Below are 14884 nucleotides of genomic sequence, written 5' to 3'. Positions count from 1 at the left end.
GTATACTTCATGTGCACCAATTAAGACTTTATTTTAGTTTGTTATGGAAATTAAAAGGTATTATTTCATCCATAATTTCTATAATATTGTCTAGACCTGCTTATCCTGTGGGTCACGGTGGTATATTTTCATGTATTTTGAGGTCATCGCTGAAATTCACATAATTTAACTTGAAAATTCACAGCAATCAGTCAGAGTGTGGGGGAACCCTGCATTTTATTAATTATATTCAGCTATACTTTAATATACTCCATGTGCTCTAATTAAAACTGATTTTAGATTGGTTTGTTTTAGAAATGAATAGGTATATGTTCATGTATTTTGAAATCAATGCTGAAATTCACACAATTTAAATAATTTCATATGCAAAGTTTATTTTATGGAATGGCGGTGGAAATGTATTAGTCAAAAAATGGCTAAATAAATCATATTCACAATTTCTTCATTTAAATTTTGGTATTGAAATTAAAGGAATATTCCGGGTTCGATAAAAGTTAATGGTAGCATTTGCAGCATAATGTTGATTAACACAAAATTAATTTAGACTTTTCCCTTCTTTTCATTGAAGAAAGCAAAAATCTTGGTTACAGTGAGGCACATTTAATAGACATTTGTGGGGCCAATACATAAACATTAATATGCTTTTTTAACTGTTTTAAAAATATAGCCACAAGACGTAAAAACATGCAGGTTTTTCTGTGTACAGTTATATCCAATTTTAAAACTTCAATGCCACGATGATTTAATGCCATAAACTCTAAAACAACAGTAACAACAGTGATTTAAATAATTTACAGCTCAAATAATACATAAGTTTTAACAATTTTATTTGCGCTTTTATAAAATGAAAAACTTCACATTTCTGCCTTTAAACACTCCAAAAATTGTGCAAAAGTGCCTCACTATAACCTTGATTTTTGCTTCTTTTTTTTTTTTTAATGGAAGGACAAGTCAAATTATTTTCTCTCAATATTTTGCCATAAATGCTGTTGACTAACTTGTATTGAACCCAAAATATTCCACAAATGCAGTAGGTATATTTTCATGTATTTTTTAATTAGTGCTACAATTAACATTTTAAGTAATTTCAGATGCAATGTTTCTAGATGCAATTCTCTACAGTGTGTTTTTTGGAGAAGAGTAAGTATTTGTTTGGATGGAGAGAGGCAGGCCTGCTTTCCCCATTCTTCATTTGTTCCAAAACAATCCCTTCACCCAGTTAGAGCTCCCTACATTTCCACTGTCTCTGGGATCATGGCCCATATAAGCACAGGTTTACTCACTCCGACCAATCACATGACACCACAAACAGGCTACTGTTTGCCAAAGTAAAGGCAGGCAGATATTTGGAGGATTTGGGCATTGACACCAGCATGGATGTCTCACCCACTTTAAGAAGTGTCTACATCCTCACTCCGCATCTTTACCTTCCTCCAAGTGTGTTGGGAGAACACAGTTAAAAGCTGGCTGTCGTTTGTCTCGCTGTTCTTTAATTTACACCTCATTCACTGCTGTGTTTTCTGTCTGTGTTTCTTAGGTTGGAGAGATTGGTGGAGGTGTTACGTAAAAAAGTGGGCACTGGCGGTGTCCGAAAAGTGATCTGATGGACCAATTGGCCGTCGGGCGACCCTAGCAGGCGGCCACATCTGGTGACCAGGCTGCAGCGTTTAACTCTGAGCAAACAGCCGAAGCCTGGCCTGGGCAAACAACGGCTGGAAGTGGCATTCTTTTCTTCCAACCCAAGCTCAGAAACTGCATCGTAAATGTTTAACCACATTCGCTTTGCAGTCACAAATGAAACTGCTGCCAGTGTTACCCTTTCACACTCTATCCTCTACTCCGAATTTTTTCCTCTCTGTCAATTTTTATCAACTCCTTGTTATGATGTTAAGTCTGTTTAAATGAGGGAAATTGGATTGGACAATTACTTGGTCAGGTACTAGCCTTTTGTGGACCAAGCTGAGCATTTGTTTTATTTTTTTTGGTACAAAATCGTGTACAGACAAACTGAACTATATATATATTGCGTTCATGTTTTTGATCAAATTGATAAAGGGAGTTAAATAAAAGGACAATTAATCAGTCAACCAAAAGCAAATCAGTATTTATGATGTTGCATGAAATCTTGCTCAGTACATGCTCTTAAGTGTTATTTAATAAAATGAGTGTTTTTTTCATTCTGTATTAGTTTTCTGATCTAATATTGTCAGCACAATTTAGTCAGTTCTTTTCAAAATCATCAAATCAAAAATATTACATCCACTCACTTTTAAATATTTAAAATGAGCTAAAATGTTTTGTTTGTTTCATTGTTCACACTGAATTATTGTGATATCTTGGTTGACCCAAATGACCCAAAATATGAAGCAACCTTTTAAATTCTGCCAAATGATAACCGTTTAAATGACAGCCTGTTGAAGATTTTATTCTCTGGTTGGTGTCATTTGGAACAGGGCTTTTGAAATGTGAAAAATGGTCTTAAAACATGTGTTTTATATTAATTTAGCAACATTCAAATTGCATGCATGTCTAGCCTATTTTACCCTCAAAGACCCAGCAGAGCAGAATTGCAATTTTTTTTAAAGCAATTAAACAATTCCCTTTTTTATTATTATTCAAATCAGATTATAAATACACCGTAGTTGAATCTCTGAACTGTACCAAAATGTTTTGATGAGAAATATTGCATATTAAATGTCACAACTTGCTCAAGTCATTCAAAATTCACCCCAAGGAAAAGTGTGTGTGTGTGTGTGTGTGTGTGTGTGTATATATATATAATAGAGATATTTCCCTATTGACTGCCATTGTTTTCTTAATTCACACAAAATGAACCTCAAAACAAAATATGCTTTAATAAGAGTTTTATAATCATTGGCTTCCTAAAAACACTTTCAATGAGGAAAAAGAAAATGCATCATCAATGTCAATGATTCAAACCATTTTAAATGATGCTCATTTGATTACAAATGTGAGTGTTTAATAGTGAGTGCTTTGCATGCTGATCATTTACAAACATACAATGGGCCAAAGAGAGCAGTCGACCTTTACCGAAGACTACACCAAACAATTAAATGGGCATGGTTTACGTTTCCCATCCCGGGCCGTCCTTCAGCAGAGCTCGAATGGTGATTGCTGTTCTTCAGCCTGATCGATTATGTACTCAGAAACATGTTAGATGCACCAGTGAATAAAGAAAGGGCTGTTTAGGCGAGACGTGCCGCTGAGTTGCCCTCCCCTAAAATAAATGCCCCGACACCAGAACAAGCTTGTCGATTTTCCTCCTGTAGTTACCGTGGAGATGGCACAACCTGGGTGTCCACACATGTCCCAAAAGAAAAGACTCGCCCTTTGATGGTGCGCTCCAACTTTTTTTTTCTCTCAAGACGTAAAAACTTGAAATGGTTTGTTTGAGATGAGCACTCTTAAATGATTTGTTTGTGATGTGCATGTTTCGAAGGATCTGTTTGATATGTGGATATTCAAAGTGAGCTCTGGGTTTATTGGGGCGTGTGAAGTGAAATGCCCCATTATCGCCCCCCAAATTCAGCGTGCGTGATCATAGACTTACAAAAAAACTTTTATACGCTTTAATTAAAACCGTGTTTGGGGTGCACATAGTGAATGACCCTCGGAATAAAGCGCCACTGATCCTGTTGCTATAACGACAACAAATATTTCAAGGCTTTCCAGCTCGTTCTCTTTCTGTCTTCTCTCCTTCTCATATTAGCCATTTATTTATAGGCCTACAGCTATATTTAGTTCTCATTGCGCATTTTGCATGAGCCTTTTTATATTTCATTTTATTTCATATATATATATATATATATATATATATATATATATATATATATATATATATATATATATATATGTCAATAATAATAAGTCAATAATGTACAAATGGCCTCACATCATATATATATGAGAACTAATTATAGCTCTCTATATATAAATAATTGGGCTGCATTCAAGTTGAGATAACCTAAAGAATATCCGTTGTAATTGTGTCGTCATAAAACAAGACTAGAATTTAGATGTCGCTTATTAGGCCATTGTGCACGTTCATGAAAGTCTAATTAAGCTCGACTCCTTATTATCTTATGTTCATCTCATGTTTAACACCAATGGTGTTTTTTAAACCAACATTATTTCTATAACATTATTTTTGCAATGCAAAAATGTCAACGTTCATGCATCTCTTGAACGTTGACATTTTTGCATTACAAAAATAATCTTATAGAAATAATGTTGGTTTAAAAAACACCATTGGTTTAAACATGCCCTATGAAACTACAAAGCCAACTGGCTGTTTCTGACCGAAGCCCCTGCTCTAGAATAATGAAGACACAAAACATGGAGCACCACGGTGGGAGTGCGAAGACCACCAACCTGACATGGTCGGTGCATATTAGAGGGGCACAAAGCTTTAATAAACTTCTCCCGTATCATTTTTAATGGAAAACCAGCTGGTTCTAAAGCTGATTTCGGATAGTGATCTTCCCTCTTCTCCCTGGCCTTTGTGTGTGTGTGTGTGTGTGTGTGTGTGTGTGTGTGTGTGTGTGTGTGTGCGTGTGTGTGTGTGTGTGTGTGTGAGAGAGAGAGAGAGAGAGAGAGAGAGAGAGAGAGAGATTCTGAAGGGGTATTGCTTTGCTCTTTTCGTTGGCCAAGTACAATTGTGTTATTGGAGATAATTAATTCAATCCCCATCAGAAGGTATTAGGAGCGCCTTGGCCCTGTAGTGCTTTTCCAAACTCAGAATGAAAAGAGGGAGAAGAAAGGTCTACGGGTAGGCCCGCTGATGGTCGCTTTGAACTAAAGGGGCATGCGTATTGTTGTCGAAATTTTAGTCCATAAGGCCGAAGAAAGCGCCAGATCTTTTGATGGGGTAACGAGAAATGCCACATAAGTTTGAAAACAAGGCGCTTCTAAAATCTCCGGCTTGGACACTGCCCGCTGATAACATATGTTATGTCTTAATAAATTCTGGCCCATTTAAATATGCGGGACTTCAAATGTGCACTAATTTTACAATGGAAAATAAAGGTCAACGTTCATATTGCATATTGAGCATCGAATATTGAAATATAGGAATAAAGTCTTGTCATAAATGTTGGCTTGCACAGCTTATCAATCACCAGATCTTATTATGAATTATGACGCAACTAAATTATGCCGATACATAAACTATAACATTTAGGAATAAGCATGCTTTAAAATGTGTTCAATATTTCTGCACTGCCTGGATTTTCACAACAATGCTGTCATGGTTTTATTATCATCAACACGACAATAAAAAACTAAATCTTTGACAAAAGCGGGCAATTTTAAGCCATTGTTTTTTTACTTGCACAGTGTACAAATCCGATTGCCAGTTGCTGATCATAAAGATTTATATACGAATTCAATATTGAAATAAAGACATATGGCTTCTGATAAAGCATCCGAGTATATGACAACCAAACAGACAATCAAATATCAAGCTGTGATAAAAGGACAGTGATACAGCAGTCTACTGTGTGATTTATGAACTTGATAATGGCCCTATACAATGTGTTATAATAAAATAAAAACAGTCGAAATGGGTTCACAATATAATAGGAATTATAATATGTTCCACTTAAGTAGCTATGTGTTTGTAATGAGGGCATTATGTGTATTCGGGTAAATGTGGGCTATCCACTTTTTTAGATAATACAATATTAAACAATTCGTTTTAAATGCACTTTAATTGTGTTTATAAGTGCTTTTGATTTCTTCTCGTGCATGCGCTTGAGAGTAATTTACATTGACATGCAGCTTCCTTTACCATCTTGGCTAATTAAAAAAAAAAAAAAATCTTATTTCGAGTTCTAACTGTAATAATTTCAGTGTTAATACAATTATTTCCAAGTTTACAAAGTTTAATGCATGCAATGTCGTCCCACAAATACCACACAAATTGGCGGCAGTCTATTTAAGTGAAATAAAAAATAAAAAAGACACAAATATTAGCCTATCTGCATAAATGAAATGAAACATGACTGTGGTCGCACTTCTGTCACGTTATACTGATTTATCAAGTCTGAAGTCAATTATCCATTTTATTTACGCATCAGGGGTGAATTACATGATAATTAAATGAATTTCATGGTTACTCAGCCAAAATACGTGTATACAAAATACCATGATCAAAGTCAAATCTGTTCAGGTTCACGTGCCTTTCATGTAGGTTACGCTCCACAAAAAGATGATTTGGCCTCTCTATGATATTGTTTAAAATCCCATTTAAAACGCGATCGGATCTTTTGAAGCGAGTCTTGGAGGCTGCGATTGTGTTAGACTTGGATTTCCTCTTGGTCTTTTACCAACATCAACCAGACGGTCCCAGCCAAAATCTGCCTTTAAGTGGAGACCGCATATTATATATAGGCATATATATATATATATATATATATATATATATATATAACTAGATAAAACCGCAGCGATTGAACTGTTTTGCTTTGGTTCCTATTTAGTCATTGATTGCGCGTTGCATTTAAATTGCAATTCCATCATCACTGCATGGACATAAAAAAATTAAAAATAAAAATAAATAAAAAAGAAGTCCTGATCAAAATGTGATCTGTAAATTGTAATAAATAAAACCTGTTATTCCTAGAAATTATTAAAGAAATTACAACTTTTATTTGTCAATAGTCTTAAATGAATTTAAAATATGATGTCACCATAATTTGACCTCTTTGCAAAAAATCAATAAAAAAGTTAATAAATCACAAAGCACTATAAACTTATGCTCGATTAAGAAATACATATTTTATTCAGAATCCATTTCCACCTTGGATCAATTTATTTCAATACAAGATTGGGATTTAAAATTGTATATATATATATATATATATATATATATATATATATATATATATATATATATATATATATTCAAAACGAGGTAAATAAACCCCCAAAATAATGAGTAAAATGACAACATTCAGATACATCTGCAACAGACAGGGGAATCGCTTTTTCACCAGCAACAAGCGTTTCTCTACAAGACCAAAGCTGACCTTCATTCGTGCACGTTGTAACACAGACTATATGGCGGGGATCTACAAGTTTGGGGGATTACAACAAGTATTTTACAAGCTCGAAATTATTTTAAATACACTAGCAATGATTTATAACTGGGATATACAATCATTCAATGGGAACACTTTACAATATTGTATTATACACATACACATTTATACTTTAAAGTAACAGTTCTTTATGCACAGGGTGCATGCACAAAATAAAGTTGTTGTTGTTGTTGTTGTTGTTGTTGTTGTTTCGTCGGCAACTTCAGCGGAAATGAAAACATGGACTAAGACGTATTAAGAACCGGCCTGGAATACACACCTTGGTAATAAGAGGCCTCTAAAGCCGAAGGGTCCATGCTGGCTCTGCCGGCCATGGGTAAACTGGAAGACATCCCTGAGCCATAGGAGGAATATTGCAACGCTTGTTCGTAAGCTTTCAATTCCAGTTTATGCTGTTGCTCTGAGGAGGACATTAAATTATTGATGGAAAACGGGTGGTTAAAGGAGTAATGGGGGTCTCCCTTGAGGTGCAGCTGGGTCTCGTGGGCAATTGAGTGCAGGGGTAAAGGCAAAGAGGACAGAGATGTGGCCGAACTGGACACGGGGTGGATCTGGGCGCCGGTGCTCTTCAGTTCGGAGTTGGTGGCACCGCTTCTGTGGTCCAACCTGTGTGGACTAGAAGACTGGTTCGAAGAGGTTATAGAGCTTGAGTCCATATGCACGGGTTTGGTGCTGGTACTGTCGCTCGATGGCGAACCCGAGCGACTGGACTGGTCCCTTTTTCCGTCTGACCCCTTGCCCGCCATCAACTTTCTGTCGCATTTAAAGCGCTTCTGTCGGCGCAGGTAACAGCCGTTCTCAAACATATTCCCAGAGTCAGGGTGCAATGCCCAGTAGGAGCCTTTTCCCGGTTTGTCGGGTGACCTGGACACCTTGACGAAACAGTCGTTGAAAGACAGGGAATGCCTGATGGAGTTTTGCCACCTTTGTTGGTTCTGACGGTAGTAGGGAAACAGGTCCATTATCCACTGGTAAATCTCACTTAAAGTAAGCATTTTGCTCGGTGCTTGCTGGATAGCCATTGCGATGAGAGAGATGTAGGAATAGGGCGGCTTTGCATGGGGGTAACTTCTCCTAAAAGTCTTGTTGTCTCTGGCCCTGTTGAGGTTGGGCTGCGCATATGTCATGGAGCTCATGGTGGGGCTCATGCTCGAGTACGGGTTCAGGGCGTTCATGGAGCTGTGTTGAGCCGTCATGGCGTTCAGGTTGGACGGGCTGAGCGCGGTGCACATGCTCGATACCCCGCCGCTCATCCCGTTCATGGCAACGGTGGGACCCGGGGGCATCCCGTCCATAGTGCCCGGGCTCAGGCCGGCACCGAGCGCGGGGTTCGCATAGGACATATTGAAAGAACTGGAAGTCATATTCCCACTGGTGGACATGCCCATGTAAGTGTTCATATTATTCATGGAACTCAGCCCAGCGTTCATACTGCTGTTCGTCATAGGAGAATAGACCTGAAATAAAAATAGAAAACCTTGTTTTTTTTCCCCCATGTATTATTTACGTTACGTAGAATTTTCATTTCAATTTCGAATAGCATCAATACATACTTTTATTCCGCATAGCTTGTAATTTCACGGTGTTTTCTTATTTACACAATGTGCATAATTCATGCCTTTAACATTTTTCACGTTGCACTTTAAAAATTGTTAGTTGTTCCACAAAATATTTAACACTTAGAGCTTAGGCTACAAAAAAATAAGTATTGGAATAATAATGCACAAAACCACATACAAATCTAATTTAGCCTGCAATGTGAGAAAATGTAATGCAACCCTGAGCGATATTTTGACAGTATTATTTTATATATTTCACATAAAAAACACATTACAGGCCGTATAGGAATAATCATAAGTTTATTAAATCATAAGCGACAATAATTTAATTTTTAGGCTACATTTTATTGGGCGTGATCTAACAATTTCGCAAGACAAAACAGACAGAAACGTCTGTTTTTGTTTGAAATGCTCAAAATACGTACACAAATGATTATTGAATGGTATCAAAAGTATCTAATTAAGTAAAATAGATCAAACAAATTTTAAGTGAAATAAAATGTTGCTAAACTCCTTTAATATCTCACATTGTGACCCACTTCTAATGGCATCACTGCTGCCACCAAGTGGGTTGATCAATTGCAGATATTTTCTCAGCTTCTGACAAAAATACAACGAACAATTATTTAATTCAAATTAATTATGTATTTCCAGAAGGGGTTTGTAGAGTTAGCCCCAGTCCCAAAAACACAGCCCTTTTGATGCATTACCAACATGCATTCACAGCAAACTTTCTGAACATTTTAATGTATCTCAGACTGCCAGTAACCAAATGTCCGCAGTAATAATTATTCTTACCTCTTGTGCATCATTATAATAGCTGCTCCAGTCTGGAGTTTCGTGTCCTTCCATTTTCACAGCGCCCAACATTATGGAGGAAATACGCAGCTCCTCCACATGCAGTTCGCAGACTCACAGTGGTTCGCGTGCGTGTGTGTGTGCGCGCACGCAATCTCTGGTGGGATGTTGCGCGCGGCTTTGGGCAAAGTGAGGAAATGTTGGGACTGCAATGGAGATCTTCCCCCTGCTTGTTACGTAGGGCAAGGTACATCCCACTTCCTATGTCTCATTTGCCTGCGTCTCTCTTTATTTCAGGAACAATTCGACTCCACTGCTTTTAACAGGAAACATGTCCCGTTTGTTTTACAGCACTCAAACTATAAAGTTCAAATTCTGAGTGTTAATTTAATTACAAGATAGCACTAAATTCAGGCTAGCACTATTGCAATCTTCACATTAGCATGTCATGTAACGAAATCACTAAAGCACTGAACATTTGCTACATTATATTTCTTTATATATTACATATTATACATATTTATAAATGTTTTTTACATAATAACGGTAGTACTTTAAATTTACTTTCTATAATAACAAATAGATAAACCTTAAAGAAATAGGCTAATTGTATTTTACATTGTACTGCATATACAGTATACATTCAAATATGAATCTATCTGAAAATATTGAAAGTCTCATGACGTTGTATTTGAACTAGTTGCAATATGATCTACATTATGGTCTGTTAAGCATGATACTGTGGGCTAATATTTGTGAGAGAAAAAAGAAAATTAAATGAATGCTGAGTTTTAATAACTTTAAGTCATTATTTTAAATATATTATAATAGCTTTCATAAATGCATCAGAATACATTATACCATACACACCGATCAGCCACAACATTAAAACCACCTGCCTAATATCGTGTCACACTCGTGCAGCCAAATGAGCTCTGACCCGTCGAGGCATGGACCCCACAAGACCTCTGATGGTGTCCTGTGGTATCTGGCACCAAGACGATAGCAGCAGATCCTTTAAGTCCTGTAAGTTGCGAGGTGGGCCTCAGACTTATTGGACCAGCACATCCCATAGATGCTCAATCGGATTGAGATTTAGGGAATTTGGAGGCCAAGTCAACACCTTGAACTCTTCGTCATGTTCCTCCAACCATTCCCGAACAATGTGTGTAGTGGGTGCATAATCCTACTGAAATTGGCCACTTCTGCCCAGGAGTACCATTGCCATGAAGGGGTGTACCTGGGCTGCAACGATATTTAAGTAGGTGGCACGTGTCAGCAGGGGCGTAGCACCAAATTTTGGGCCCTGGGTACAAACCATCTTGCTGGGCCCCCGTACCAAATATGTATGTATAGAAAACTGACTTCTAAGGGGCCGCCCCTGCCTCGGGCCCTGGGTACTCGGTACCCTTTACCCCCCCAGTCCGACGCCCCTGCATGTCAGAGTTACATCCACATGAATGCCAGGACCCAAAGTTTCCCGGCAGAGCATTGCCCAGAGCATCACACTGCCTCCTCCGGCCTGACTTCTTCCCATAGTGCATGCTGCTGCCATCTCTTCCCCAGGGAAACGACGTACAACCACCCTGTTGTCCACAGGATCTAAAATAATCATGATTCATCAGACCAGGCCACCATTATACATTGCTCCATGCTCCAGTTCTGACTCGGCAGTGGACAGGGGTCAGCATGGGCACTCTAATCGGTCTGCAGCCCCATATAAAAAAAAAAGTGTTTTTACTGTTTCAGAAGGTTAACCACTGCATACCAGGAACACCACACAATACCTGCAGTTTTTGGAGATGCTCTGACCCATTCATCTTCACAATCTGGGCCTTGTCAAAGGAGATCCATGAGATTCAAGAACTGACTGTTCACTTGCTGCCTAATATCCCACCCCTTGACAGGTGCCATTGTAACGAGATATATCCTAATAAATGTTATTCACTTCACATGTCAGTAGTTTTAATGTTGTGCATAACATATGCACATTCAAATATCAAGATATAGGCTAATATAATCTTTAACTGTCTGGGTCAGTTTAAATATGCATTATATAATTATCTGGGCATCATTAAATGCAATCATATTTGTTAATGTTATTTATAAACGTTGTTAGTGTTACTAAAATAAATTAGCAAATTTGCTTCACTGGATAGTTCAGAGAACGCCACATTAAATAAGCTGTTAATGTTGACGTGCAACTTTGAAGACTATTAGGTTTGGTAATGAGTAAAGCGTTTGGGAAGCCCTTTTATTGCTCAGATAAACAAGAGCTCACGCTTCCCACTGTACACCTGCTAATGAGCGAATGACAGCTCTGATCATCCACTTACAGCGGATTATCTCCAGTGTTCTCTGACACCATTAGAGCACAAATCGATTTCTCACAGGACGCAATGAAATGGCCCTTGAAGCAAAAGAACATTAGACCATGTCAAAGCTCCCATGAGAGGAAGGGAGGGAGAGAGAGAGCACTATCATGGAAACGTGTCTTGTTTTCAGTTAATTAAATGCATTATTTATTAAATTAATTTATATCAAAAGCTGCTTATAAATACGTATCTTGCTTTATTACATTTGTCAGCTTCTTTAAATATAAACGCATTACAGTATTGTCTGAACATTTGCGATTCATGTGGTATGTTATTGCTTTTCTATCAGACAGTAAAACAAATAAAAAAAAACACAATGGTAGCAGAAATATGCAAACAATAAAAATAAATGATTGCATGAAGAAATAACAATTATTAACAGCTAGATAATAATTTACTTGAGTTTTTCCAACTGCAAGTTTGCACGAGCAACTCTGGCACGCGCAGAGAGAGACAGACCGGTTGCTAGGAGACGCTGCCCGGAGTTTCACTGTTTGAGTTTCTAAGGTAAAAAGCTGCACTTACATTTTAGCAACCAGCCGATACACTTTTACTTTTAAGTACATTTGGCAAAGATTAAAGGTGGTGGAGACACATTTCCGAAAGGTAAGAGAGGAATTTGTAAAGTTTTGAAAAGTTTTTGCGAATCAATGTTTGGGGAAAGAGAAACTTTGGAGAGAGCTAGCTTGCTACCTCAACTTACAAATAAATAAACAAATAAATAATAAATAAATAAATAAATACTTTGAGACAAAAGTAACACTTAATTTTATGCACATTTCTATGAAAGCGATCTGACATTAAATATGTAATTTTTCTTGAGCTGCCCAAAAGTGTAAAGAGAATTTATCTCGATTTTGAAACAGGCCAGTGAAAAATGTAAATAATAAAACTCAACTAAATTTCATTAATATATTGCACTGCCAGAAAAGAATGTTGGACAAAGTATGTTGCTTTTTTTAAAGGGATATTCCCAGTTCAATACAAGTTAAGCTCAATCGACTGCATTTGTGCATTAATTTTGATTACCACAAAATATAAATTTAGACTAATCCCCCCTATATAAATAGTTGAGGTTACAGTGGGGCCACTTTTGGAGGGTTTAAATTAAGAAATGAGAAGCATATAATTTTATAAAAGCACTTACATTAATGACTATGTTAAAACTTATGAATTATTTGAGCTTTAAAGTTGTTTTAATTGGCATTTTTGTAGTTGTTATATGGTTGCTTTACAATGTTGTCATGGCAACGTAGTTGTAAAATTGGATATAACATTACATAGAAAAGGTTAGTAAGTGATTTGATGAGACTTCAATTGTTAACATGCACATTGTTTACATCTTGTGACTATACTTTGAAACAGTGAGTATTTTAGCACAAAAATATTGGCCCCCATTCACTTCCATTGTACGTGCCTCACTGTAACCAAGATATTTTTCTTTTTTTCTCTCTCTCTTTTTTGTGTGTGTGTGATTTTTCTTGTAATCAACATTGTGCCACAAAAGCTTAACTTGATCTTAACTTAACCTGGAATAATCCTTTAAATATAGCTATTTTTTCCATGTGAACTGTTATAACTTTCTCTTCCAGTTCTGATTTAACCAAAATGGTTGAGCTTGTTGGATTTTTCAATGCATTTTAGTTCAAATGCTTGTACAAGTGCACAGCAAACAATGTCTGTGGACACAGAAGTACACCGAGAAACTGTAAATGAAAGACAAAGAAACACAATTCAAATTCTTTGATTTCTTAGAAGCACTTACGGAGTGAACCATAGTGAACACTTTAAAAAAAGAAATCCACTCAACCTTACCTTGCCAGGTGAGCCCTGTCAACTTTGGTGAACCTTGTATCCTGACAAAAATGACCTAAAACCAGTGTCTCACCCAGCTGTGTTTGAGCTCCAAACAGACCTTATCCCATCTTAAAGCTGCCTACAAATCCATGTCTCAACAAAGGCTTACAAAATGAGTGGGGGTCAGAATAAAAGACCAAAGATTTGCTCCGTAGACAAATCATTGAACACAATGACACTTCCAAAACTTAAAGCTGGTCAAGAAATGGTCAAAAAGCCAGCCATCGCCTCTCTTGTGGGGACCACCAAAGCAGTATCCTTGTCCCAGAGGCCACAACCTCCTGCTAAGCCCAGATCAGAGAAGACGTTATCAGCAGGTAGGAATTTACATCACACTCTTGCACAACAGAGGTCAGGTGTGGAGAAGAAAACTTCCAGCACTTGTGCTCAACAGCCTATTTTCTGTAGACAACAGAACCGCCCGAGTTTAGACAGCTCTAATGGCAGCGTGGACAACGAGAAGCCAGGCTCTGAGAATTCAGAAGATGGTAGACATAGTAGAAGAGGATCATTCTTGAATGCACATAAGTGTGACACCAGCAGTTCTAGCTCCAGCACCATCCAAAGTGTAAAATCCACCTCAGAGCTGCTGGAGGAAGCCAGACTTATTGCAGGCCCGGAACAACCAGATGAGGTTGACCAGCAGAGGACGCCAGATGAAGCCTTGGCAGACACATTAGTGATGGGATGTGGGTACAGTGTGGATGAGATCATTGGTCCCCTGCAAAGGAAAGTGAATGATGGAAGTCTCTCTGCCTGTGGCCAAACAAATGAACATTTCACAGAAAGTGAACTTGCATGCAGCTGCATCGTTGATAATGAGGTTAGTTAAGACATTATTCATTTGTATTAATTACATTTATTTTATACTATAAACACAGCACCAAATCAGATTTCATACTTTCATGTATAGTGGCCCCCAAAAATATTTGGACACTTAGTTCACTCATAGATAGCACAACATTAATATCAAACCATGTGACATCTGCAAACATATTCTCACTTCAAACTTCACTTTTCTCAGCCATTTCTTTCAGATGAGACATTAAACCGACGTCATGACTCTCTGTGGTCATTAAAAATCCCAGGGTACTTCTCGTAAAAGAGTAGGGGTTTTAAGCTCAGTGTCCTGGCCAAATTCCCCCATTTGCCCTTATCAATCATGACCTCCTAA

At 37.6% G+C, this 14884-nt stretch overlaps 3 protein-coding genes across 4 annotated transcripts in view; 2 read left to right on the top strand and 1 right to left on the bottom strand.

The window, feature by feature from the left end:
- The window catches only part of LOC127662651 (mirror-image polydactyly gene 1 protein-like), a 113341-nt gene extending 110619 nt beyond the window's left edge, over window positions 1-2722 (top strand). For both annotated transcript variants that reach the window (XM_052153935.1, XM_052153936.1), the window contains one exon: window positions 1538-2722. In XM_052153935.1, the coding sequence (XP_052009895.1) occupies window positions 1538-1604 (67 nt within the window). In that variant the 3' untranslated portion in view covers window positions 1605-2722. The remainder of the gene's footprint in view (window positions 1-1537) is intronic.
- A 4111-nt stretch (window positions 2723-6833) lies between these two features.
- On the bottom strand, window positions 6834-9654 carry LOC127662667 (forkhead box protein A1-like). The gene is made up of 2 exons (XM_052153960.1): window positions 9479-9654; window positions 6834-8578 (listed from the first exon to the last, which is right to left on the bottom strand). The coding sequence occupies exons 1-2, from the start codon at window positions 9548-9550 to the stop codon at window positions 7346-7348; spliced, it is 1305 nt and encodes a 434-aa protein (XP_052009920.1). The 5' UTR covers window positions 9551-9654; the 3' UTR covers window positions 6834-7345.
- Window positions 9655-12321: 2667 nt separating this feature from the next.
- The window catches only part of ttc6 (tetratricopeptide repeat domain 6), a 46334-nt gene continuing 43771 nt past the window's right edge, over window positions 12322-14884 (top strand). The window contains 2 exon segments of the mRNA XM_052153937.1: window positions 12322-12360; window positions 13677-14533. Coding sequence (XP_052009897.1) covers window positions 13823-14533 — 711 coding nt within the window. The 5' untranslated portion in view covers window positions 12322-12360; window positions 13677-13822.

The sequence above is a fragment of the Xyrauchen texanus genome, chromosome 22 (genome assembly GCF_025860055.1).
Source record: "Xyrauchen texanus isolate HMW12.3.18 chromosome 22, RBS_HiC_50CHRs, whole genome shotgun sequence".
Taxonomy (NCBI): domain Eukaryota; kingdom Metazoa; phylum Chordata; class Actinopteri; order Cypriniformes; family Catostomidae; genus Xyrauchen; species Xyrauchen texanus.
This window is presented reverse-complemented; position numbering and strand designations above follow the sequence as displayed.

Excerpts from the sequence above, each read along its gene's own strand:
- LOC127662667 (XM_052153960.1), bottom strand. The coding sequence starts at position 9,550 with ATGTTGGGCGCTGTGAAAATGGAAGGACACGAAACTCCAGACTGGAGC. Across the intron at positions 8,579-9,478 it reads ATTATAATGATGCACAAGAG|GTCTATTCTCCTATGACGAA; the intron begins GTAAGAATAATT and ends TTTTTATTTCAG.